Below are 27,278 nucleotides of genomic sequence, written 5' to 3'. Positions count from 1 at the left end.
GTTAAATAAACATTTCATCTGGTACAGACAAAGTAGTAGACAAAAGATGCTATCCTCCTATAGGGATACAGTTAAGAGAATTTATTTTGCTTAACTTGCATGGCACAGGAAAGACTGGCTAGCCTACCATAAATAAAGCTGGTATAAAACCCCCTTAACTCCTCAGAGGACGGCAGGGATCCAGTTGCTCCTGGGGCTGTACCATGAGACCCTCAGTCCCATTGGCTGGAGGGCATGCAGCATCTCAAATCCATGGGACAGGCTCTCCCCAGATGACCTTAGAGACCATTAAGGGATACTGCCTACAGGGTAACAGGACTTTTAGCTCAGTTAGTTACAACATGGTACTAATAACACCAAGGTCATGGGTTTGGTCCCTGTAGAGGCCATTCACCTAAGAGCTGGGCTTGATGATCCTTGTGGTTCACTTCCAATTCAGAATATTGTGACTATCTGTGATGCAGGAGAGAGAGCACCTTGGACTTAACTTTTTAAACTCCATTTCTGTTTTCATGGGTGAGAGACTCTATTATCTATGCATATGAAGGTCTAAGTGCCAGCAACTGGAGTGGGAACAGGGGTCACAGGGGCCCGTGCATCTGCAACACTAGCAAAACACGTATTGCTTGAATATGTGTCTGCGTGAGCACTTCCAAATATTAAAATGGACTTGCTGTAAAATAGAATAAGAGCATTGGGAGCCAGCCATCAAAGCAGTTGAAAGTCTGGCCAGTCTACTGGAGGAGCCAGTGAGTCCAAGTTAGCTGCTGGGAAAAGCACAGGATGCGAACCTTAAATAAAAATTCCCAAAGCAACATGCAGACCACTGACACTCCATAACATGGACTACAGTATCCTGTTAAGCAGCAAAATTTAGTCTTCCATACCATAAATTTGAGGGATGTTACAGGTATATTAAGACTAACTGATCCATTAGCTCCAAGTGATGGAGCACATAGAGAAAGGCAGAAGAGAGGCGGGATCAAGTTTTGTTAACATGCAACTGTGAGCCACATTCTTAAACCACTTCCATTAGTTTTTACACCACATGTTTTATTGCTGTTGCTTATTCCAAAGGTCATTTGCCATTATCAGCTTACCTGAGTGGACACTTCTAATATTAATTAAAGACATAACAGGAGTTAAATGGGTAGTTAACAGGCACATAAAGCATTACATTACAGTGCACATCCAAGTTACTGCCATGTGGAGCACAGACAGCATTTTAATCTGAACACTGCTTTGCTCCCATTATCTGTACAAAAGTACAAAAGAATTTAAGGCACATGTGACCTGCTGCTTTGAAGTAACGGTGAGGCTAGAGAGATCATGCAGAGAGCTTGTCTTCAATTGCTGTTTCTTGACAAGACTTGTTTCTTTCATGCTACAAAATTGAAATGCAGTATAAAAATACTTTTCACAGGTCCAATAGTTCCAAGTCTAATTTCAATATTCTAATGCTATAATATTTAAGATTGAGGTACATTAAGAGTGCAAATTCTGCTGGAGTTTCTTCGGGATACCACATACAGTACAAGAGAGAGACTAATCTTTTCCTATTGCTTGCCAAGAGAGGCTCCATTTTAAGTTAAAACAGGTTTTCTTAAAGTCTCCCACAAGACATTATCCAGAAGAGTTATTACTGCTACCCAAATTCCTCTTACTGCAGGGAGAGTGAATGGGATTTCATAATTTAAGAACACTCCTTGAATACAGCTTCTACATTTTAGAATCAGCTTCAGTTTCCTTTTCACGGTCATCTTGATCCTTTTTAGCTTTCTTTTCTTCCTCATCAAATTGGGCTTCGATCTCATTTGGATCAACATAGGTATAAAAGGTAGCCATAATAGCAAAAATGATGCAAACTACAAACAGCAATGCAGCAAACAGCACATACTCTGCCCACTGTAAAAAAAAAAAAAAAAGGCACAAATTATCCACCAATATTCATTCCTCAAGAGTATTGGATCATTATTTTAGTGTTTGCAAGAAGAGAATTCAGAATGTGAAACTGAGTGTGCCTAACAAGTATCATATGGCTTACAGGACTAAGTAGTAGATGTATATAATTACATACTAAAGCAACTGAGAATTTAAATTCTTTCAGTAGTTCTGTCTTCACTGAAAAGACAGAAGTTCTGTGAATGCTGAAAAGTTCAATAATATCTTTTTCCTGAAGCAACTGGAAAATGAATGAAAAGGAAACTCAGCACCTCCTTTTGCTCAGGTAATCTCAATCTAAACCAAGTTGGCAGTGATTCTGCTTCCACTTAGGTCAGCAGTTAAAAGTTTCTACTGACCATAAATGTGGGCAGAACAAGACCAGAAACTCTGGTTTCAAAGTACAACTTCCACCTGAAAAGCCTCAACACCTGTTTCATGCTCTTTCTGGTTAATCTAGCTGAAACTGGGACTGCCAGACCTGTTTCAGAGACAGGCTTTTCCCTCTCTCAGACTTTTTGATCCATTAGGGAGTGCCACTAATAGGAAGTCTTGTACAAGTGTTCTTTACCAGAGAACAGCTTTCCTGCCTCAAAGAATGAGGTATGAAACCAATGGATTCAGAAGGGATGTGGCAGGACTGTGGTATGCAGGTGAGGACTCATTAAGAATTAACAGAAATTTGGTAGGTTTTAACTCCATTAGTCCAGAATTTCAGCTAAACTGGTCACAGACTTTCTACACCATGAGAAGAAATTCACTGCAGAGATACTAGAGACTGCTGCTGGCAAGCAAAGGATGCTGACAGGAAGAGTTAAGGATGGCAAACGAGATAAGTGGTAGAAGCCTCTATTGAAGAACTATTTGTTCAAGTTCAAAACTAGTTTTTAACCTAAATAAGTTATAAAGACTCATAATTGTGTTATTTATATACTCTAATAAGATTACTCAGTCAAGAACTAGTTCTACAACTGACTAGTACACTCTTGTAGCCAACACTAACCTCTCATATTCCAGTTTTAAATGCAAATCCACCGTAATGAGGATGTTCAAAAGTTGTGGTTGAGGGTTATCTGCCGTGACTCCCCTCTGGATTGGAACTGCTTTCTCACAGTGTAATATAATAGCACACTTATTGCTTGTGTGCTTACCTGCTTGCTGAGTTTGGATGCTCCAGCTACAATAAGGACAATTATGTTACCAACAGCCACAGTCAGCAGCCATCCTGCCTGCAGCACTGACTTCATATTAGACGGGGCCTGTAAAAGACAGATATTTAAGTTTTGGGCAAACACTGCTATGACTTATTTTCTGATGTTTACTGCATTTTTTACCATACAACAAACACTGGTTCTCTGCAGGGGGGGAAGAGGATTTCTTGGTTTTGTTGATTTTGGTGGTGGTTGGGATTTTTTTTGTTTTGGTTTGATTTTTTTTAAATTATAAATTGCTAGAGAACTAAATAGGTCTGGAGAAGGCTTAGAGGAACAAGAGATCACTAGTATGCTAACTATAACACCTTTAACTTTACATATACTGAGTAACTAACAGGCACATTTTACACCTTGGAAACACATGGTACACCTGAAATGAAGAAACTGAGTGCATCATCATCTAGCAAGCCACATCTTAAAATGTTCCCATCACTGCAGCTTCTAGACTCAAAATTAAGGGAAGAAATACACACAGTTAATAAACTGGGGTCAGAAGACAAAGGAATTTTAAAAGTATAACTAAACTGCTGCTAAAGGCTGTATGGATTAAATTGGTGTGGAGATGAGGCATCCATAAGTATTTCCTTATTTTATATTTGAGTGCTCTCCAGTTCAGTTTTACAGCAGCAGTACAGTTCCTCTTATTTTCAATGGAAAGTCACATGTTAGGAGGAAATTTGAGGACTGGTGGTCATCTTCAAATTACATAATTCAGCACAGCTTCATGTAAAACACTGAATCCTAGTGAACCAGGGCCAACTTGCATCACTTTATACAGTCCTGCTAAGAAGCTCTAAAGGATATAATTGATCAAAGCAGCAGTATAGAACCACCACTTAAACACAACAGATCAAAGATCTTAGTTTTTATCAGGATTCTTAACACAAGAATAGCAAAACCTACCTGTGAGTATGAAAATTCCAGCCCAGTGACAGAGAAGACTACTTCTCCACATGTAAGAAGAAAATACTGAGGGATCTGCCACGCCATATGGACTGAACTGGGTGGAATATCTTCAAAATATGTTATATTAAGAGTGCCTTGAGTACACTGGAAATAAAAATAGCACGTTAGGAACAGTAATAAAAAGTAAATAAAAGTAATAAAAAGTCTGCACACTAAAGACACTCTAAGTAGTTCTATAATCATATACAAAGTTCTGGGTAAATAAAAAATATTGCATATGAAGAGCTGCATACCTAGTTATAAAGTATAGGTATTCACAGCAGATTTCATGCAATTCCATAGTATCTAATAGGGCTAAAGATTTAAGGCTATTAGTGATGACCATGAATTCTTGCATTATGTCATTATCATACCCATCATTATTTTTATAGTTAGCAGTGGTTTTATGTTCCATTTAACACACCAGAATTATATCATATGTATGATTAGGAGCAAGAGGGATAATTCTACAAGTGCTTTTTAATTAAAGTATACAACATGGAAAGTAATTCTATATTTCCATCAAACAACACTGGCAACTCACGTAATCGACTGAAATGGTATAGGCACTGCCAAATCCAAATTTCTTTGATAAAACTGAACAAATGGATGAGGGAGTTTCACTCTTAATGGCATATCGCCTGAAAAAGAAAACAGTTCAAAGCATAGGTATAGTCAATTGTGTGTATTTTATATATATATATAAAAAGAAAATGTTCTATGCCCTTTTCCCAAGGACAAGCATATCTAAGATTAGATTAGGATAAAGAAAAATGCTTACGAGTGTCCTCCTGGAAGGGTGGTGTAATTACTGGCACTAAGAGGAGGCAGCACTGCAACAGTCTCATCATCCAGAGTAATGTCAACAGTAGAAACATCGCTGTTTATGAACCTTTAAAATGCAAGAGTTATTAAATACTACACAAAATATACAAGTCAAAGAATACAGGTTTTGCTTTCAATAATGTACTGGTAGCACAACAAGGATCAAGTCTTCCCATTTAATATTTTTTTCGTATCAGTTAACATTTTTGAAAGAACTCTAAATCTCTTAAAGTGTAGCTAATACAAAAAGCAAGCTGTCAGCCTGCTGCCTTCTTAGGAAAACATCAAAAGCAAGCCGCTACTACAACCAGTAGAAAATTCATCAGCAAATGAAAAATGTAGAAAAAAAAAAGGAGAGAAGCAGGAGAATATTTTTTATTCAAGTCTAAAAAGAAGGTATAGACATGTAGTCTGTGCAGTTCATCAATAAAAAAAGTCTAGGCAATGGAGTGAAATACATGTTTCTGATTTTAGCTAAATTAAACCCAAAGCAGATGTGCAAGATAGCTTAAATGAATCATGCCTCGGAAGTTCTTACACACCCTAAACATCAAATGAAGTATCCAGCAAGAGGTGAGTTCCTACAGTATAGAAAACTAGATTAAACAAGAAGAGTCCGCCCAAAGACAGATGGAAGAGATAGTCACACTACTGTCAAAATTTAGAAGCAAAACAAACTCTACCTGATGAGATTGTTTCCTTCTTCTGGTTTTGATGTAACATTGTCCAATATCTGGTGGAATAGACCATTATCAAAATACTTCATTGGCCTCAGTGAAGAGCTTTAATATGCATTATTGCATGGCAGTGGGCAATTAACAGAGACTTCAGAGCAAGACTCCAGACCTTCCACTTTAGGAACGTACTACAATACAGGTTTACTAGGAAACTCATATGACCACACATCTAAATCTTGGGGAAAGGGTAATCATCAAGGTAAATAACAATTTTTTTATTTTTTTTTAAACAACATCCTGGTCTGCTCTCTACAGCTCACCAGTCTTACTGTTACAGCAGAGACAGAGAGACAGAAAACAAGACAAAATAAAAAGCTACTCAAAGCTTGTCCTCTTAGCTTCACACAGTCCACATATTTAGCTATCAAAACATCAATGTATATTTTAAGAATTAAGCAGACTTACCAAATTAGAAACAATGTCTGTTCCAAACAATTGAAATGCAAAAGTGTAACGTTTTCCCTCTAGCAGGCCCTCCAAAGATTGAGTTTCGTTTAGTGATCCAGAAGTTATGTTTAATGATTGCAGCTCAGAAGTCTTAAATATCATGTAGTCTGTCTACAAAGACAAACAAATTGCTATGAATTTCTGTGCAACTGCATACTTGTCTACAACTTTGAGGGAATGTTATGGACTCAGGGGTGTCAGAAGTTTATACACGTGCTACTTCTGAAGTGCCAGAGATCATAAGCATCCCCTAACTTTCAGTTTTGTTCCATTGGATCACTATTCTTTTATTAATTTAATTTGTTACACAAGCTTCAAAGTCACATGGGCTTTCCACAAACATTATGGAATAGCTGTTATATTTTCCTGTGTATTTCTTGCTCCAGATAAATCAGGTTTACCACAACCACCAGAAAAAAATTCTGCTTAGCTACAGAGGCAGCACTATCATAAGATGCAGCATTTTCCAAATAGCAACACCTAAAAGATGCAAATGCAAACTTCATCTTTATGGTTTCAGCGTAACAGAAGTGACATGTTTAAAATATTCCACACATGTTTAATCAACATAAAACACTTAAAACATTAATAGACAGAGTATGCCCTTATTTTCAGGTATAAACCATGATTATATCCATTCCTTGTCAGTATACACTTTGGGTGCCTTTATCTTCTCCTCATAGCTCTATTTCCATTTGGAGGAGAATGGAGTAGGATTTCTCCTCTTATATAGAAAAAGGACCTCAGGCTATCAGAGATCACACTTCTAACATCACTTATCAAAAAGATCCATCAGCTCCATCACATTTTTCTGTCAACAGAGCTACCAATGCTGTGTTGTATTAGAACCTGAAGCTTAACATGTGATGTAGCCACAGAAAAAGCTCCTTGTTCAAGTAAGCCATCCCTTACAGTAATAGCAGTGACCTACTAGAGCTGAATGGACTTTTACTGAAGGAAGGAGCGTTCTTGCTGTTAAGAAATGGAACCTTTTTAATGAGAGTGAAGTTTTCAACTAGTTTAAAGTCACTGATAAGTTTATGAACGTTTCTTGACAGAAACCTCTACTCTTGTCAAAACAAACTAGCCTGTCAAAATATCAACGTAGTTACCATTTCTTCATTCACTGTGTTTTCAGTAACAATTCATTGCACAATACAAAAAAAAAAGAAATAGTTAAAATTACTAGAAGAAAAAAAACCTAGGAAAAAAAAAAAATCAATTTTGAACCATTAGTTAAGAATGACTGACTTACTCCATTAGATTTTTCTTAACTTGTTGTTCCTCATCTACCCTTACTTACCGCCTCCTTAGGTGCTACATGCACACCCTGAAGTTGAGGTTGAAGCTGAACTGTTGCAGGAACACTACCTAGGTTCATTAATCTGATTTGTGTTTGTCCAGCTGCAGGGAAAACTGGATAAGTTTTCTACAGGACAGAAAAAAAGTAAAATCAGCGCCCTAAGTCACATGGAAAAATTACTATAATTACTGTGATCTTTATTATTTCATGTTGAACATTAGCATTTGCCTTACAATTTACAGTTATCTGAGGGACGCAACACAAATAACAGGTTTTGTTACTAGTCTCACAAGTTGCCTTAGGAAAGAAGTCTCTCATCCACAACAATGCCTCCATGGCCAGATGTGGTTCTTCTTTTATCAATGCTGCATCATGCTGGCACTACCAAGGCCACCCTGCATTCAAGGAATGAGCTTTTCCCACATCCTGTTTTTTTTTATTATGCTAATCACAGTATTGCAATATTCTTTAACATCCTTCTACTTCTGTGCTTGTATGCTTGGTTCCAAACTTGGACTCTTAGTTCATTTCCCTACTAAAAACACTTTGTTCTGTATTAACAACCAAATATTAATAGTAAATACTCGCATGGGGCTGAACTTACATCTATCTGCACTTGCACAAGGGCAGCAGCAACAAAAGCCATAGAGGCAAGGAACATACCAACAGTCATCTTCTTCAGGGGCCTAGTACAACAACAAAAGACACGTGAGTTTTAAGAGAAATGTGAATTCAAAGCTTCAGAAGTGTGGTTTTTTTCTTTCCACCTTTGGAAATTCAAATGGCCACAAGTAGCACATTATCACCATTTGAAGGGCTGATATTATTACAGAAAGTGTTCCACTTAGCTAGGTATGCCTCAATTTATAGTTACACCTTCAGGAAATATGTCTTTTCTGCAGCATCTTAGTATAAACTGTTACTCTGCATCTGCTGGGCTCAAATACTGATTGAACATAGTTATTAGGTTCCTGAAAAAGTCTGTTTTGCAGGAAGAAAAACCTGAATCTAATACAGTTGTTAGCTTTACAACAAAGAGACAGGTAGATATGCCTTTAAAAGAGAGTAACAATGTGTGTCCATATCGTATGTTTAAATAATACTGAACAAAAGAAGCAAGAGGAATTTTTTGAATTAGAAGACATCTACTTATATTCAGTTAAGCTGTAAGGGTAAATTTAAAGTAGCCATTTTATTCATGGCATCATTTGTCCAATGTAGAGTGTTCATAAATGAATGACAGTGTTTCCAGCACATCACACACCCTAGATTCTTCCTAACTGTATGGAAAAACAACATTACACCTTAGCTCTGTGAAAACTGTTTTAAGAACTGTATTCTCTTCTGCCTCTGCAAGCTCTCTTGCAAGTGCTAGCCACTTCATTACCAACTCTAAAAATAACATGTAATGCCCACTGAAGATCCAGCTAGAGGTATTCAGTGAACCAGACTCCCCACTGGGACGGAAGAGGAAACACATCTTCAGGTAGTTTTAAGCCCAAAACATGACACATAGTAAGAATATATGTTGTATTTCTATGTCATATTCTTGAGGAAGGAGAGGGGGCAGACATAGGGAATGTGGAAAACAGTAAAGAGCATCTCCTGCAATCGGAAGGTTTTGTCCTTAACTGGAAAATATTGTTAGTTTACTATTAGATTCTACTCTGTGGTGCCTCTACACACCACTTGCAATACCCTATATTTTTTTATATTTTAATTTCTTTTAAATATTAACCCATTTTGAATACACTACCGTTACATTAGGGCTGGAAGAGCCATTTAAACAAACAACTAAAACGAGCTTCTGTTGCAGTCAGGTAATTACATCAACTTACGTAAAATTGATCTTGCATTTCTTGATTAAAGGATAAATCAAAGAATCCACAACTGGGACCATTATAATAATCAGGATTGGATTCACAATCTGTTGAAGATGAACACAAGAAGAGGAAAAAAATTAAGTATTTTTCAAAGTAATTTTTTTTTTAAATGAAGGTCAATATGTAAGTAATCTTTCAGAAGAAATCAGCAGATAGAAGATTAAATGTACCTGCATTTGGTCTGGTTGAACTGCAATACCCTGGTGAAGGAAAAATAAATAGTTTTTAATATTATGACAACAAGTAAGTGGTCTGAAAAGTGTTACTTAAAAAAAAAAAACCAAACCAGGAATAAGAATTAACTTACAAAATCCCCATTCATTACTGTGGCTTGCAGTGTCCATCTTGATCCCTTAATAAAAGAAGAGAAAATTAGATGTCATAGTAAATCAATCTTCCAAAGTTCCTCTTGAATTGTTTTCATAAGTAAAGTGTTGGGAAAAACATGCAGTACAACAGAAAAAATAAAGCTAGCTTTGGGAGTATTCTTATTCTGCAACATAAACATTTGAACAAAGCAATCCTCATGGTCCATTTAATTTCATTTACTTGTTTTGTGAAATAGAGTAGAAAATAATTTAGATGCAGAAATTAGGTGGAGAGATGGTGGAGCAGCCCACACCTCCAATACATCCATCCTTCCTTCACACAGCCCAGCAGAGCGTGCAGACAAACCAGGGCTCAACCTGCCCTGAGCCTTCTGCCTCAAAAACCTGCCAATAGCTGGGTTAAGTGGGGCTGACTTTCAGTCTGATCCTAGGGTGAGATAAGAATGCTTATTGCTGCATCTGTGCTGCATGCCTTTAACCACCTGCAATGTACCACTGTCCAAGATATGAGTTATTATTCATGTAATGAGTATTTAGTTCTGAATTTCATAGTAGAATTACCTAACTGTAACAGGTTACACGGATCATTACAGCTCACAGGTAGTAAAGCAGCAGGGTAGGGAATCTGGACCAAACTTCATACCCATCTGCACTGGATAAAGCTTTCAAGCCTAGACATTCTCTCAGATGTCCTCCTAAATTCATGCTTCAGTGCATAACTATGAAAGTTGCTTTCATGAGTCTTGAGCACTCAGTTCACCAAATGAATGGGAGTTATAGGTTTACACTTCTGCTTGAAGAACCCTGGATGTTCATACAGACTGGGGAATGAGATGCTGAAAAGCAGTGCCACGGAAAGGGACCTGTGGGTCCTGGTTGATGGCAAGTTGAATCTGAGTCAGCAGTGCCCTGGCAGCCAGGAGAGCCAACCGTGTCCTGGGGGGCATCAGGCAAAGTGTCACCAGCCGGTTGGGGGAGAGGATTGTCCTGCTCTCACTTTGCCTTTCAAGGCGCGGCCTCACCTTGAATATTGCGTGCAGTTTGGGGCATCAAAATACAGAAAGATGTTAAGGTGTTAGAGAGCATCCAAAGGAGGGCAATGAAGATCGTGAAGGGCCTTAAGGGGAAGCCACAGGAGGAGTGGCTGAGGTCACTTGATGTGTTCAGCCTGGAGGAGGCTGAGGGGAAACCTCATTGCAGTTACAACTTCTTCATGAGGGAGAGAAGAGGGGCAGGCACTGATCTCTTCTCTGTGGTGACCAGTGACAGGACCCAAGGGAATGGCCTGAAGGTGTGTCACGGGAGGTTTAGGTTGGATATTAGAAAAAGGTTCTTCACTCAGCCAGTGAAGAGGGCACTGGAAGAGGCTCCCCAGGGAAGTCTTCATGGCACCAAGCCTGACAGAGTTCAAGAAGAATTTGGACAATACTCTCAGGCATGTGATATGACTCTTGGGGATGGTCCTGTGCAGAGCCAGGAGCTGGACTCAATGATCCTTGTGGGTCCCTTCCAACTCGGCATATTCTGTGATTCTGCATTTATAACAGGGTGCAAGTGATTAAGCAAACTGGAATCCAGATCATTTAAGCCCTGATTCTCAACATTATTTGCACTAGAACACTACATTTCATCTCACAACTGACAATGGAAGAAACATTAGAACTAAGAAAAATTTAAATTACTGTTTCACCCCCTGAGTCCGGGTCTGATATAAAATTTGGAGAGACCTCAGTCACTGAAGCAGTCCTGGGCATGTTCAGATAAACTGAGATTACCCTGACTGCAGAACATCCTGTAGTAGCAGGACTCAGTAACTATCATTTTGCATTAAAACCGGGTTAAAGAATTTGTTTTTCTACCCTCTCATACACACCTTTTATGTCTGGTGACCTCAGAGTACACAGAGTGATAGCGTACAGCTCTAATTAACAAGCCAAACAATTTCTACTTTACCTGCTGGTCAAAAAGTGCCCAGAACATAGGGAGAGGGATGTAAAGGAAAAGCACCTTCAACACCATCTTAGTCTGAGCAATCAGTCGTTTCTGCAGCAAACAAGAATTACACAGGAGGAATTGGTTAAAAAAAAAAAAAAAAAAAAGGAAAAAAAAGACAATTGCAGACTGCTATTCACAGCAGAGCAACAGGCAAAGACCCATCATGTAATGTTTACCCACATACTAAACTTCCCATGTTGTGGGTACTTCTGATTATTTCTGTTAAAATAATACAAAGTTTGATTGTGGATGTGGGAAGGGCTGTGTGTGTGGAAGGTGACACTGCTATCAGAGAGACCTGGTGTTCTTGCATGTATACTGATGGTAGCATGAGATTCATCACTTAGTGCTGCATTATTTTTTTAGGAAGGAGGCATTTGAATGACAGGCAAGTGAGGAATTTCACGTAGGAACAAACCATATCGGCAAAAGGAAAACCAAAGTGACAGGCTAAGGTTTGTGCTGCCATTGACAACTGGGCAAAGCAGATCGGAGGCAAGTGACATGGTTGGGGTCTATGGGATGTAAGGCTTGGAGAGTCGTGGTTACAAATTATACTGAGGCCAGAGGGGATGCAGTGTTTACCCACTTCAACTGAAAATCCAAATCATAATTCATAAGTTTCATTCCAAGACAAGGATTATGGCCCTGTGCATTAACCATGACAGGTAGCAGCACCATTCCCATTTTCCCCCTCTGCAGTCATTAAACCAGCATATTTTGTTTGAAGGTAGTTTATCAAGAGAAACAAAAACTCGAGAAAGATAATGCTTGCTAGTTTCCTAACCGAAAACTTATAAGTGTTTGTATTTGTTTGGCAAGGGAAAGTAGTTTCTTCATCTCCCTTGAATTTCCCTGGACAGCCTATGATTACAGAGAGCATTGACTCACACATCTCTGCTCTCCCCCACAGGAGCTGAAGTGATAACCTACAAGCCCAGAGGAGCCAGATCATTAGCTACTAAATGATCAAGAGGCCCAAAACTATTTGTCCAGTGCTTGAAACAATGGCTCAGAGCAGACAGAGAGAAGCTGAGGATCAGGGGATATCACAGCAGAAGAGGCTTACACAGGACTTACATCATACTTCTCACTCGCCCAGTCCAGCCAGTGTTCTCTCTTGGGGAACTCCTTGCTGCGATGCCGAAACCGGTTTTTGATGGCAAACTGAGGAGAGACAGAATTGTTTAATGGCACTACACATATTTATAAATGCAATGAGCTGTTTTATCATTGAAGATTATGCTCCCACTTCTAGTGTTCAGAGGGTGCTAAAGGTTACTTCTGTTAACTGCTCCAATCATCTATGGGAATATTGCATTTAAGGTCTCACACTGCATAGCCAGTGGAGTGTGCACTTGGGATTAGGTCAACCAAACATCTGAGAGTAGTCTCTCTCAGTGTGGGTTGATGTTGGGAGCTTGAAGACCTGTCTTCTTCAGACTTACTTAGGTACAACAATAAGTAGAACAGTGTCATATGCACAGATTTTCAGAGCTGAATGGTTGTAAGAGTACATTTCAGCATAAGAAGGTGCATCTTGTGGATATGCCTCACATTCTGATATTGAATCTACACAAATATAGACGCAAAGAACTCCCAAGATTTTCCACATGGAATAATATGCAAGGCAGAGGTGGGTCTTAGGAGCAGCACTCTAAGCAATGGCCAAAGTCACCTGTAAAGATTTAGTTTTGACAGTGCTTACAAGATAAGCAATGGGCTAGACTATGACAAGTTGGCAGGGCTGCACAGAGAATGAAGCAGCCCATAAATAAAAAAATCCCCTGATTTCAAAGTTGAGGCACTGCAAAAATCTATTGCAAATCTACTCACGCAGGTTCCACTCCCTTCCTTGCACGCTCACGCTGATATGTAACCCCCAACTTCCTTAATGCAGTGGGGATCAATATACCTCTGCATTGTAAATAACATTCTTTTAATAAGCAATAAATATTTGCTGATAAAATGTACTGGTAGCTCTGCTCTTGGCTCAGGTCAAGGCATGTTTATCTCTTACTACAGGGCTGCAGAAAGGTGCACAAATGTGTAGGGAATGATTCCCAGAAGCTAGGATAAGCTTTTACATATCACTGACATCTTACTTTGTTTTCTTTATGTATAAATTCACTTGTATAATTTATGTATAAATCAAGATATACTTAAAAAAAGGGCAGTCTAAACCTGGAGTGTCAGCAATGAAAGAAAAGTAAAAAAAAAAAAAAATCCTTAGAATCTTTCCTTATATTATGACAGATTTCTGATCTAGGAATGTTTACAGAACAGTTTTAAAAATTGCTGCCAGGGATTTTGGGAATAAAAGCAGTACTTACTCCAACGCATTTGCAAACTTGAAGCATTATATTTCCTTGAGGTTTAACTTTCTTGTACATTTTGCTTCCAGCTACAAACACGACTACAACATGCAAACAGAAACCAAAAGCAACTCAGAATTATATTAAAATAGTGGCAAATAATCTGGTATGGAAACTGTAACAGTTAAGGAGTTAGATGAGGGTGGAAATAAGTCTCCTAATGAGCAATGAAATGGCCTATTCTCATACAGTAAAATAAATCAAATTAATACCAGCAGATTGCTTCTATTTAAGACAAAAAACTAAATCTGGAAACTCTTAAGGTAAGTGCTCAATGGGAGGTCAGTTTGATTGAGGGATGGTCAAAACTAGGACCACTTGGGACCTTGGCTCTGGCCTTGTTGTACGGGCTCCTTTTTAGGAGTTCACGATGCTGCAGCTCACATCATACAGGGACACGAGGCTCTGCCTGAACTGCAGGACTCACCAAGGTGTCCTTTACTCCCATGCCCAGGGCACATTCCTCAGCCTCACCCTGTCACGTGCAGGGCAGGACACAAGCAACCCCCCCAGCCATTGTGCAGCTCAGGCTAAGCACACAGGGCAAGGTGAGGTCACTGGTAGCTGGGGGGGCTCCTGGTCAGGACCATGAAGGACCAGGACCAGGAGGGTTACTGTGGTACATAATGCCACCCCCCAGTTTCTTGGTCTTTGTGATGTAGCAGTCAGGTTCAGGGAGTGACCTGTAGCACAGCTAATAAAAAATGCAGGTGTTTGAGAAATAATGACATGCCAAGTACAGGATTTCTCCAGTGCAGGGACAATTATACAGTTTTGCATTACTGGACTAGAGATAACTTCCAAAACACATATTTTCTGAGAATTTTCACACTACATTCAAAAGATCTATTTATATATCCCAGTAGTCCAAGAAATATAGACAGTAATTTACAGAATATATAGAATTCAAAGGTATATTCATGCCTCTCCCCAGCCCCAGCAGTCTCTCCTGGTACATCAGTCTCTTCTGGAAAAGTGAATGCTTCAGTTTAATTCCACCCACGAAAAAACTTTGAGTTAAAAATTGCAGAAATATTCAGGTCTTAGGAGAGGTATTACCTGGAAATTTCTATCACTTTTCCATTATGAAATCATTATCATCTAATCACTGAAGTAGCAAGATGGCAACAGAACCACTTACTCAAGGCGACAGCCATCAGGACAGCAGGAACTCCAAAAGCTAGCGGGTAACATCGCTGTTTGGTATGAATGCCACATTCTGTAGCTGAAATACAAAGTAACATTAGATTAAAGTCCCAATCAGCACTACTGATGTTTTACGTATGATTTCTGTACTTCACATTCATCGTTAACTCACAGGGGTACAACAAACCTCTCTGCTGACATCCACAGAACTGATGATCAGTATCCAACTTAAATAATTCCCTTTTCAACAATGAAAGGTATCACAGAATGGTTGAGGTTGGAAGGGACCTCTGGAAGAGAGTTTGATCGGGGGGGGGTGGGGAAAGCTAGCTTGCAGCTAACTAATGTCTTGATTTAGTTGTATTAGCCTTTTGGTTAAACTTTTACCGTACATGGCAGTTTATCACCTCCCTCAGCTGAATTAGTCTTTTTTTTTTTTTTCCCAAGGTAGTTTTCACCCTTAATCAGCAAGGAAGTAAAGTGCATGTTGTGCCTTATGCATCTCTAGTTCCTTTTTGGGAAAGGACAGAATTTGCATTAAGCAAACATCTCAAACACTTCTACACAGCCTTCCAGTCAAGAAATCCAAAGGCCAGAATTTCACCCCAGTGCTTCAGGGTTATTCCAGAACTCACATGCTGTTTCCTTTTTTTTCGAGAAAAGAAGCCTTCCTCAAACTCCTACCAAGCACATCCATACAGCACCATCTGTGTAAGCTTGCCACAGAATTCCATATGCATATAGATTAGCAAATTGTTTGCATTTTGTTTAGGGTCATGCTATTCTTTATAAGCAGAAGAGAAAATAACTTTCTTGTTTAACAATATGAAAAGTTATTTACCTTGTCACATGGATAAATGGGTTACTACGTGTATTGATGCTCCTGTACTTAGCATGAGCCTTCACTTCCAGAGGAGAGGGCTCTCTCCCCACTTCCCTTCCCAGCAAACAATACAACTCTTTCTAGTGTGATGGTTTTAAAGGTATTGGAAGAGGTGACACATTTGTACCTTCACAGAATTAAAACATGCATTAAGGCATACAAGTTGTCAGCTCCACCATGTCTCTTTGGATCTAGTATTTCTGATCCTAAAGGCAATTCAGGTCTCAGATTGGCTTGTTTTTGACAGTACCTTGCCTGTGAGAAGTTGAATGACACACTGAAAACCATTTGCTAGATAACTCCAGTGTGTCAGAGAACATAACTTTAATTTAAACCTAACTAGACTGCAATCCAACACTCATCCTTTTCTGATGTTTAACTGTTTATAAACAAATATGTGGCCTTACCTCTGAGACTTGGGGTGATTATAGTAGATATGAGACTTCCAGCATTAATGGCCATATAAAAAAGAGAGAAGAAGGTACTTCTTTGTTTTTCCTACAGTAAAAACAGAAAGATATTTAGAAAGGCTTAGCCAGAACCACATTGATGAGCCTAGACTGTTAAATTAGCAAGTCTATTTTCACATTTCAAGACAAATAGTTCAGTATCTCCTTCTTCAGCTACTCAGGAAACACTGCAGTAATGCATATGTCTAAACACGTACATTATTAGAGTATTATAATAGTAAAACATTATTAGAGTATTAAAATTTTTGTATAACTGAAAATCTGAAAGACACTGTTACCTGATCATCTTCAAACTGATCTCCACCAAATGCTGACACACAAGGTTTGATCCCACCAGTACCAAACGCAATGAGGATCAAGCCAATCATGGACAGAGCACTGAAGCAAAGAAGAGAAAAAGGGAAAAAAATCACTTTATTTTCTTTCTTAAAGCATAAATACTAGACTGATTGAAAGACAGTTGAAATTCAAGTAGCATAAATTTAAGGTGTAAGTTGTCCTGTTCATCAGCCTGGAAAAAACCCCCATGTACAAGGCAACTCACATGTGCAATGGTACGTTATCGGGAGAGCCATCCTGGTTGTGATCCGACAGGTCATTTATGGAACCCACAGACAAGACTGCCTGTCCAATCGTATAGACAACGGACAGGGAGACAATGGTCCTGTTGTAAAGAGAGGAGATACATTTTTTTTAGATATGTTAATACAATTACACACACACAATGCACACAGATAATGCAGATTACATAGATAAAGCAGACTTTTGCTTATTTCAAAGATGCTTAGTAAAGAAGCACAATTAACAGATACAATAAGGACTGAACTTGTCAAAAGCTACTGTAAAAATTTATCCCCACACCACTGCCACAGTATTCTATTCTATTTTTTTATTATTATTATTTTAAGTAGCCTTGTTTAATTAAACAAGACAAGATGACAAATGGATTCTATAGATATCATCAGCTCATGGGAGATATTTAAATATCTTCAGTGGTTGGCTTTTTAATAACCAACTCAAGAATACCATTATTATATTTTGCATACGGTAAAGTTTAAATGGACTACTCTGCAACACAAATATGCAATTTACACTGATTTTAATATCACTAAACATTCTCTATGTTGCTTTATATTGTAGTTGCAGGAATAAAAGAAGAAAAAAATTATAAATCTACTTTAATCATGGAAATTACACCAAAATAGTTTTGTGAACAACAACTCTATTCTCCCACTTGGCTGTGTATGAACATCTTTACACTCAGATTAGAGCAAGAGCAGCACTGAAGAGCACAGGTTGCAGGCTTTCAGCCTGACTTCCTCTACCAGGAGGTGCCTAGGAGGGTAATACTGCAGAATCACCAGCCCCCACCCCCTGCCTTTAGGGTCCAGTCCTCCTTTCTGTATGTAAAAACACACTCCATTTTAAATTTTTTGGACCTTAAGCATGTGACTGTAGTTTAATCCATGTTCATTTGCTTCCTTGGGTGAGCCTCCATTCAACAGGTACAGATCCAGTTCTCCAGTTTGGAGGAAAAGGAGGAGAAATATGATGCAATGATAGGAAAGTATTTAAAAACTCAGTTTGCAGGAGAAGCAGTCCCAAACCCAGTGCAACTCATGACAATGAAAGGCAGGCTCCAAGACCTAGGACAAATCAACTCTATTTGACATAGGCCAGAGATCCTCACATCAAGCTTGGAGCAGCACCCTGACACAAGAGGGACACAGACAAATTCTTCTTACTTTACAACAAAGTTTCTCTGGCTTAAAATTCTCTTCCCTGTAGCAGAGGAAAGATCTATGAAGTGGGGGAACAGTTAATCTGCTGTTTAGTGATATTTAACAGATAACGTAGAATGTTTTTCTAAACAGCACTTCAATTTCGTTACTTTAGTTGCCTAACAGCTTGGGAGAAAGTGTACAATTGAGGTTAAACAAGTACCAAAGGAGAAGGGATGCAAGATCTGCAAAGCTTCATCCTGATAAAATAAGTAGAAGCCAAAATGGATTTTAAAAAAATAAACTATACCATCTAAACAAGCAAGTACACAACATATTTAGGCTGCAATCTGCAACATATCTAGCTACTTGCAGTGTGAGTTCACACTGCTCAGACTAGCTCCGTGGAGCACACGGGGCAGTGGTCACAGTCCTGGGCTTCCCAGGGCTGTCAGCACAGCAGAAGGTGGTGCAGCTGACTGCACAGCACAGATAGCTTCATCTCTCATCTCTGGGAGACCTTTGACAAGTCAGCTAACATCCATGGTTCATGACCTTCCATAAAATCTTTATTGTGTTTTTTTTTTTTCAGGCAAAAGTAAACACTATTAGAATCAAGACATTAGTAAAGGAGAGCAAGATAAGGCTGTTAGAAATAATCTGGTTACCTTTCAAAGAACTGCAGTGGTACTTTCCTGAACAATTAGCACACAGGTAAAAAACACAGAATACATGATTTAAAGACAGACTTGCTACTCAATAAGAACTCTCACTGAACTGTCAATTCTGAAATCATACAGTATTTTAAAACTTAGTTTAAGTCCCAGTTAATTCACTATTTCATTGGCCACCTACAGTAGGTAAAGAGGCTGTCCAATGTAATTATAATCTCTGGTATCTCTTTTCACAGCTTGGTGAATACTTTCCTTAGTTTAGCTTGCATTTTGTCGAGGTGAGCTGAAAAACATGCAGTATGCTGGGAAAGCATTCTACTACCCTTAACTGATTAGCAGAACTGGAACATTTCTTAATTAACAGTGCAATTTCAAGTCTGAGTTCAATCAATTAAAACCTCAAGTTTTGGTCAAATAAAACAAACTATCCTGGAGTAGTCAACACCAGCTCTGAAGGTGTTCAGAGCTGCTGTTTTAGGTGATGGTTTATGTAACACTGATTTCAGGTGAGTTTTCAAGATTTTTTGGGTTTTTTTCTGAGGAAGCACTCACATAAACTTTCCCAGCCAAGAGTCCGCAATGATTGCTCCAAGGATAGGTGTCAAGTAACACAGGGCAACAAACGTGTGGTAGATGGCTGTGGCCAAATTGTCATCCCAGTGCAGGAAAAACTTGAAATACAAAACGAGCACAGCTGTAGGAAGAACAACAAAACAATGGGTTATAAACCAAAGTCAGGGCAGGGTAACATGGTCAGCACAAGGAGACACAGTACATACCTCGCATGCCATAGTAGGAGAACCGCTCGCAGAACTCATTGACGACGATGAAGAGGATGCTCAGAGGGAAGCCAGAGCAGAGTGACTGGAGGCAAGAGACAGTGTCAGGTCAGAGCTGTGCAACACAAACTAACACTGCTCACTGCAACCCACAGCTTGAGCAAGGTTAATATGAACTCAGTGGAAGTGGGTGGGTACTCAGGGTCAGGAGGCTGCATGGGCTTCTGTGGAAATGACAATGGTTTACCTGAACCAAGAGTCAATTCTCACTTTCCCCTCTTGGTCCCCAGAGCTCTACACACTGTTTATCTACCCTTTGCAAGAGATCTTTAGCAATGCTCTACCTGACCTTCAAGTGTTGCACTATACATATTTGAGGTCTCCAGCACCTAACTCTTAGAGCAGTCTTGATTGGTATCTAAAAATACACAAAAAGCCACGTTTATGAAAAAAAATAATCCAAAACCAACAAAAAAACCCACAACACACCACAGTTAGAAGCCTGGGGTTATTTTTAAACACTTGCAGTTGAGAAAAATAAACACTTAAAATTTTCATTCAAGAAAACTTCTAAGAACAACTCCCCATCCTTAAAAATACTCTGCTTGAAGAATTCTTAATTTCTTCAGATTTGATAGAATGGAATTTATTCCTAACCTAAAATGGTATGGCATTAGATGCCAGATTCACTGAACCTTCACCTGCTGCAACAGGCTTGTCAATGGTCAGTCATGTAGCTTGTACCAGAGTTATTGCCAGTGAGACAAAGGGAAAAAAAACATACATCAGGTACAAATCTGACATTATCAGTAGAACTTGAAGTTTAATTTCTGATCATCTACTTTTCTTAGTGGATGAATACATGATATAATTTCTATTAAAATTAATGGGAATGCAACGTAAACATAATTCTTCCTTAAAAATCTTTTTTTATTGGTTTAATTCTACAAGTAGCAAAAAACCAGATTTTCAATAAGATTCAGAACATTCCAGAGATAAAACAATTCTTTTCCATGCTTCTTAGGTTTAATTAAAAAAATAACATTGTTTGGATTGCAAGGGTTCAGGAATTAAACTGATCTGTATTTCATGTGAAACAGGAAAAAGTTAACGTTGCAGATCAGAAGGAAAGAAACCTTACATGGGAACATCCTGCCTGACACAAGTAAATCAGAGAGCCCATGCCTCCAGCAAATCTTCAATGAACAACACAAGACTTTGAGACCTGTATGCTACAACAGGTTTTTTGTGAATACTGCAAAAGAAATGAAAGTGGTAAGCACATTGCTGACATATCTGACTCAGTTGTGAGGATGTCTGAGCAGCCTGAACAGTGTTGATTTTTGTTACTAGCAGAACCAAGTATGTAGTGCTCATCCTACCCATGGTTTGATAAGCAGGATTCACTGAAAAAAACCAATGTCAGGCAAGTGCCAGTGGGACTCATCTAGCTTTGGAGCAATCAAAATTTGAGGTGTTAATATATATTTGTCATCCTTGATTTATCACATCCTCCTTGGGCAGAAAGAGGTGTCTCCAAAGGAAGATCATCCACATGTATCCAAAAATTAGTTACTTTCACTTGAAAGTGCCCATTTCCCTCAGCTGAAGAGGGCAGGAGCTCTGGATAACTACTCCCAACTTGGACACAGGTGTTGGTGGAGTTCACAGAGACAAATGCTTCCCACCTTGCCCACACACTATCCCCCTAAGCCATGACAATGTTCATGCTCCTGAGGAGACAGATGGAGAACCACACTGTGAAGGTTTAGTTCAGCAGCTATGAGATATACCGAAGAGATTTTGATTTCAGCACATGTTAGGTTAGTCACTGAAACAGTAATCCAGACTGCATGACTTGTTTCTGCTGGTGTAATTGGGAATAGTGTAGCAGGAGAGGAGAGAATGTCTACTCCTGAGGTGGAACAAAGTCTTCCCCATGTCTGTCCTGCCTACAGAGAGAAAAAAGACAGAGCAGTCCTGGACCAGGAGCTGGTGGGACCCATCCCCACCAGAATGTCACAAAACCTCACTAAAATCTTTCTGACCATTTTGGGGTTCTCACAAACCTCCCCAGCATTACATCATCTTACCCAACACCTTATTGTTTAAGAGGGTGTTGCATGCTGGTCTGGGGAGGTTGCAATCCAACAAGGCTGGATTTCTCTTTTAAGCCACTAGTGCTTATGTGCCTGGCGGAGACATCCTGCATTCGCATGGTGGCACAGCAGCCACTGGTGGGCTTTTACTGTCTGCCTCTGAACTGGAAGGGATCTGCATGTCACAGCTGGAGCTGAGTATGAACAGAGGCAGGCAGGAGAAAGTTATTGGTCTTTCCAAAGGTGACAAGCCTTCTGCTTTTCCAAGATGCTACAAGCAAGGAGACTATGCAATTAATCCGTGATAATATATGACTTATACTTGTCCTTGTTCTGCGCTATACTGTCCCCTGTTACAGTATACATGTGCACATACACACATCTACCACCAAAACCTTTACTGTTGTAATCCTCACTGGTCAGGAAGCACTGGATCCACCACCAAAGGGGTAACCTGAAGGTTATGTTTTATAATGCTCTCTGTAATTTTGCCCTGCCCTGGGTTTACCGCCACCCCACTGCACAGTTTTGACCTTGGCTGCTGAGGAAGCCACTAAGCAGAGGGAAAGTCTGTGGAGTAAAACCTTATAAGATAAGAAAAGCAAACACAGAGATAGAGTTGCTGAGACACATGTCATTAGCAGTTCAAAGATTCAAGAGCAAGAACTACCACTGAAAAGTAAGATTCCTAAAGGAGAGCTGGATGATGACAACTCAGCCACAAGGATGGGCTCCAGGGACCAATGCCTGCTCAGTCAGCATTGTTATCTCTTCAGATTTGTTATCAGGATGGTGAGCACACTTACACTTAGCTAGAACTTTAAAAACTACAAGGCTGCTTTTGCATCAGTTGGCCAGCAGCTCACTATTTTATACATTTAATGTATGTTTAGAGTGATTGTTATTTTGTGTACTGCTAAAGTTACCAAAACAATGTAACCCAAAGAGAGTCAGTATAGCAACTTCTTATAAGAGAAAACAATACTTACTGATTTGCCCTTACCTCTTCCAGCTGTGAAGAGAAAAAAAACAAAACAGAAGTTAATGGAAAGTAGTAAGTAATATTCCTTTAAAACCAACGGAAGATTCAAAAAAAGTTCAGCTCAAAATAATGAAATACAAGCACAGTATTTTTCAGGATGAGTAAATGTTCAGTTTACTAAAGGGAGACTTTTCATGGTTATTAGGCAAAACATTACTTGATTGTCTTAGCTTTTTCAGGGTGTGCATAAAGTCACAGGAAATATTCAAAAGGACCGACAAGACAAAGCATCCCATCCTACTATGACTGTTCACTCCATATCATTTAAGGTGGTATTAGACCATCCAGCCACTCAGAGAAGATGAATCCTGCTTCAATTCGCTCTCAGGGATGCTACCTTGAAGGCAAGTCAATAGTAAGGAACAGACTAAAGATGCCCTGCCACGGATGGAGGTCAAGTCCCAAAAAGGGACAAACTTTCCACAGCTCAGATTTAAAGAGGACTGAACACGCAGTGCAACTGAGTGATCCATGTTAGCAGGCATTCCCACAACCTGAAAATTAACCCAGGAAGACCTGGAAGCACAGGAGGATCCTACTGAGGGCAGGAAGAGCAGACATCTAAAGAGCAGCCCTAAAGTGACTTCTAGCTGATCATGGCAGGCCCACTATCCCTGGCAGCCCTCCAAGCAGTGTCCTGCAGGGCTTGCTTGGCTCAGGGGACAGGTTTGTAGGCTGAGCTTTCACTGTGCTAGATAGTCGATGTCAACATTTCACATAAAACCACAAGTAAACTCATTATCCTTAAGATAAGACAAGTACAAGATGTGAACTTTGAAATCCCTGCTTGTAAACCAAGTGTGCCCACAATAGATCTCTATAAGTATCTTTGCCAAAATCATTATTTAGTCCATAGTTCACAATGGATAAAAACAGCTGACAGCAACGCTATAGTGTTCGACATGATATTAACTAAAATAATTTCCAGAAATTATTAAAACTAATTAATCTGATTTTTTCCTTCACTGTTGTGGACAAGTACCTTCACAACAGAGACAGCAGGTAACTCAGGAATACATTTTCCTAGGGAACAAGTAACATTCTGAAAGTGCTAACACAACAAATTCAGGCCACGTGCAGGCACATGAGTTATTAAAGTTTTTGGCAATGTCACTTATACAACCCATGTGAGCAGATACACTGAAGGATACTAAGATGTTAGTGATAGATTATCTTCATAGCAACTCCTTGGTTATTTCCGGTTGTTGGCCTTTCCAGCACACCTGTCATATTGCCATTTTTTCGTAACATGTACAGAGAACAACAGTTCGGGCAGCTCCTACCTGTTAGCTAAGCCTTGGGACAAAAATATCAAGGCACTTGATGTTGGTTGCATTTTTTCCTTTCCAAATGGTGAAAGTATCACCTCTGTAAGAAACTTTACACAGAGGACATCAGAGGCATTTTTGTCAGACAACATTGTCTAACTTCCGTGTTTAAGAGATACACTTATTTCTCAATCATTTTGACTTTACCCCTCAATCCTCCTTTTACATAGAGGGTCAGGGAAACTCCCAATAGCATTAAAGCCAACATTTCAACAAAGACACCTAAGTTAGCTGAGGATTCCACCATCAGGTAGCTTCAGGTTTTGATCTACAAAAGCACAGAGCACCCAACATTTTGGATCATTTTCAGTGATAAATATGAGGTTTGCTAGTACCATTTTGGAGCAGTCCCTTTTTGAGGCAACCCTCATCACTTCTTATTCTCTCCCCACATAGAATGACAAGCAGAACTCCTCATTCTCTCCACAAAACACTGAAGAGCTCTGCATTTTTCGATATAAACCTCCAAGCAGTTGTCCCTTTGTATTCCCTTAGAGATAAAATATTTTTAAGAAATGTAAAGGCATAAGCCACTCAGTTCTTGGCTTTAGCACTGCATCTAAATAATTATTTATCAGTAGGTCACTCTCTCCTTCTCATACTTGCAGGTAAGGTGGGACAGGCTTATGGCTCCCACCCCTTCCCCAGCAGCTCCCATCAGTGTGGTTCCCTGCAGTCAGAGGGATGCAGTGTGATGCTTCAACTCTTGCAGCTCACGCTCCGTGACACAAGATGGAAGTGCATTGCCTTGCTCCATTCAGTAAATCTACCAGACTGAAATACTTCGTGTCTGTGGCCAGGCTAAATCTGTACACACCCACACTGTCACTGAGGATGTTTCTAGCTCCAGAACAAGCCTGTTTTCCTGGTACCTGACTTGTGGCACAGCCAAACTGTTGCCTCTGCTCTCTGGAGCAGCCTTCCAGCACCTCCACAACGATGTCGCTACCATCAGGACAAGTAACTCCAAGAGTCCCTGATTCACACTTCACTATTCCTGAAAAACACTGACATAGAAACCATCTAAGTAAACTAATAATGCAGCAAGCCTGATATTACGTGAGCAGACCCAGCTGCATCGCATTTCTCTCTCTTCCCACAGCCATCACCATTTTCACAGTTGGCTGCCCGAGTCTGTGAGACTCCAGTGCCCTCCTGGGCAGCACCATTGCCAGGTTCTGCCTGCTCTTCACTACAGCTGCATGTTCCCAGAATGCAGATTTGCCTGCTGAAGATGCAATGGCACTTTCTCTCTCTTTTTTTTTTGCTTCTCAGGTTCCTTCCCTGTGTAAGACAAGGTTTCTCCAGCTCAAGAACTGCTTGCTAGGAGAGACACACCAATGTGCTCTGACACTGCAGGACCAAGGGTCCAACAAACAGCAATGTAGAGCTACACCACAGAAAAGCACTGTTTGCACGTTTACTACTTGGTGTTCCAATTCAGACAAGAATAAATCTTCAGGATTAATTAGCTAAATGGGCTCTGCCCTTATCTGAATGTTCAATCTGTGTCTCAATATATTTAAAAAACACTAGGTCAATCCTAGGTAAACAGTCTCAGTAAAAAAGCATTATTTAATATGTGTGAGAAACACCACATGTAACTTGTGCTCAGATCCTAAGCTCCGCATGCCTTGAAAGTGTAGGATAAACCTTACCAGCCAGAGGCTCAGCTCTAAGAGCTCACAAAGGCCAAGGCAACATCACTCGGCTCTTGCTCGTGTTTTGAGGCAGGGTCACGAAAGCCAGGACACAGCATTGCCAGAGGGAGAGCTGCCCCAGAGGAAGAGGGATGATAAAAAAGGAAGAGCATCCGAAGGTGTCCTCAGACCTGCACCGAACAGTAGAGCCAGCCCTGGGGGCCCACGGCTCCTTAGCCATACTGCCAGCTCACAGTCCGGCACGGACAACCGACTCGGAGAGAGGCGGCTTGAGGATCCTCCGGTGCTCATCCCGGGGCGGCATCCCTGCCGCGGCCCCCAGACCGGGGACCGCTACCGCCCTGCCACCCACCTCCAGGCTACCCCCACCCTTCCCCGCAGCACCTACCCATGTTGCCAGCCCGGTACCAGCGGAACTCTCAGGGCTGGAAAACAAGAGGGAAAGAGGGAAGGAAGCTGCTGGGGGCGGCTGGGTTTTAAGGGCGGCGGTGGCGGGGCCCCGCCCGGCCCCGGACGCTGCGGGGCGGTGCCGCGCAGGTGTCGGGGCGGGGAGCAGGGGCGCTTATCGGGGGAGCGATCCCGGCGCTCACCTGGCCGTGACCCGCCGGGCTCGGCCCGGGCTGCGTGAGCGCAGCGGATCGGGGAGCTCGGGCTCCCCGCTGCCCTTCTGGCTGCTAAACGAGGAGTGTTACCTGCTGTCCGGGGCTGTTTTCGCTCTGTGGCCATCAAGGAGCTCCGAGCCAATGCTATAAGGTGAACTGGGCGCTGTGCAATGCTAACCCTTTGATGTCAACGGCGTGATAGAAAACTCAGTAAGCAAGTAAGCGGACTACATGCTGTGTGGAGAGCAGCTTTCTGCCTCATTCCCTCCTTTCAAGACAAGGAAAGAGGTTTCCCTGACTGCTGCTGCCACTGGTTACTAATGATCTCTGGCCTGTGGCTTCCATGAACTGGTACTCCTGAGAAGTTGTCCAGAGAAGCTGTGGATTCATCTCTGGAAGTATTCAGGACCAACGTGGATGGGGCTTTAACCAATCTGGTCTAGTGGAAAGTGTCCCTCCCTATGGCAGGGGTGTTGGAACTAGACGAACTTTAAGGTCCATTCCAACTCAAACCATTCTGTGACTCTATGTTTCTGTGACCCAATTTGCTCATCACTTGATCAGTCCGCAGCAGGCATCTGTCCTGGGTGCCATTTGTGCCACCCAGGGACACCTGGGAGAATGCTGATCAATACAACATGATGTATGTTTCCTATATGGACCTTGCTGAGCCATGTATGTGAAATAAATGGATGAGAAGTCTAGCATGAGAAGAGCAACCAGAGTGGGAGGCCAACAAGAAGAGTGGGTTAGGGAAGCTACACGTTACTAAGACTTGAATGTACTCCGAATTCAGAAACAGTAAAATATTAGCAGACATTGCCAAAAAAGAATTTTCTGAAAGAAGAATAAAATCCTTCTTTGAGGCTTGAAGATTTT

The 27,278-nt window shown here is 40.5% G+C and overlaps 1 protein-coding gene across 1 annotated transcript; it reads right to left on the bottom strand.

The window, feature by feature from the left end:
- Positions 1-1,080: 1,080 nt before the first annotated feature.
- SLC15A1 (solute carrier family 15 member 1) lies at positions 1,081-26,271 on the bottom strand. The gene is made up of 23 exons (XM_032679379.1): positions 26,186-26,271; positions 22,756-22,778; positions 19,668-19,752; positions 19,441-19,582; positions 17,038-17,157; positions 16,772-16,871; positions 16,431-16,521; positions 15,136-15,219; positions 13,953-14,035; positions 12,700-12,786; positions 11,578-11,667; positions 9,603-9,647; positions 9,466-9,495; positions 9,251-9,339; positions 8,017-8,098; positions 7,413-7,538; positions 6,068-6,220; positions 5,609-5,658; positions 4,882-4,992; positions 4,645-4,741; positions 4,059-4,205; positions 3,093-3,200; positions 1,081-1,905 (listed from the first exon to the last, which is right to left on the bottom strand). The coding sequence occupies exons 1-23, from the start codon at positions 26,187-26,189 to the stop codon at positions 1,720-1,722; spliced, it is 2,133 nt and encodes a 710-aa protein (XP_032535270.1). The 5' UTR covers positions 26,190-26,271; the 3' UTR covers positions 1,081-1,719.
- Between the last annotated feature and the right edge of the window lie 1,007 nt (positions 26,272-27,278).

The sequence above is a fragment of the Chiroxiphia lanceolata genome, chromosome 2 (genome assembly GCF_009829145.1).
Source record: "Chiroxiphia lanceolata isolate bChiLan1 chromosome 2, bChiLan1.pri, whole genome shotgun sequence".
NCBI lineage: Eukaryota > Metazoa > Chordata > Aves > Passeriformes > Pipridae > Chiroxiphia > Chiroxiphia lanceolata.
Note: the sequence above shows the minus strand (reverse complement) of the source record. Positions and strands in the feature narration are given on the sequence as shown.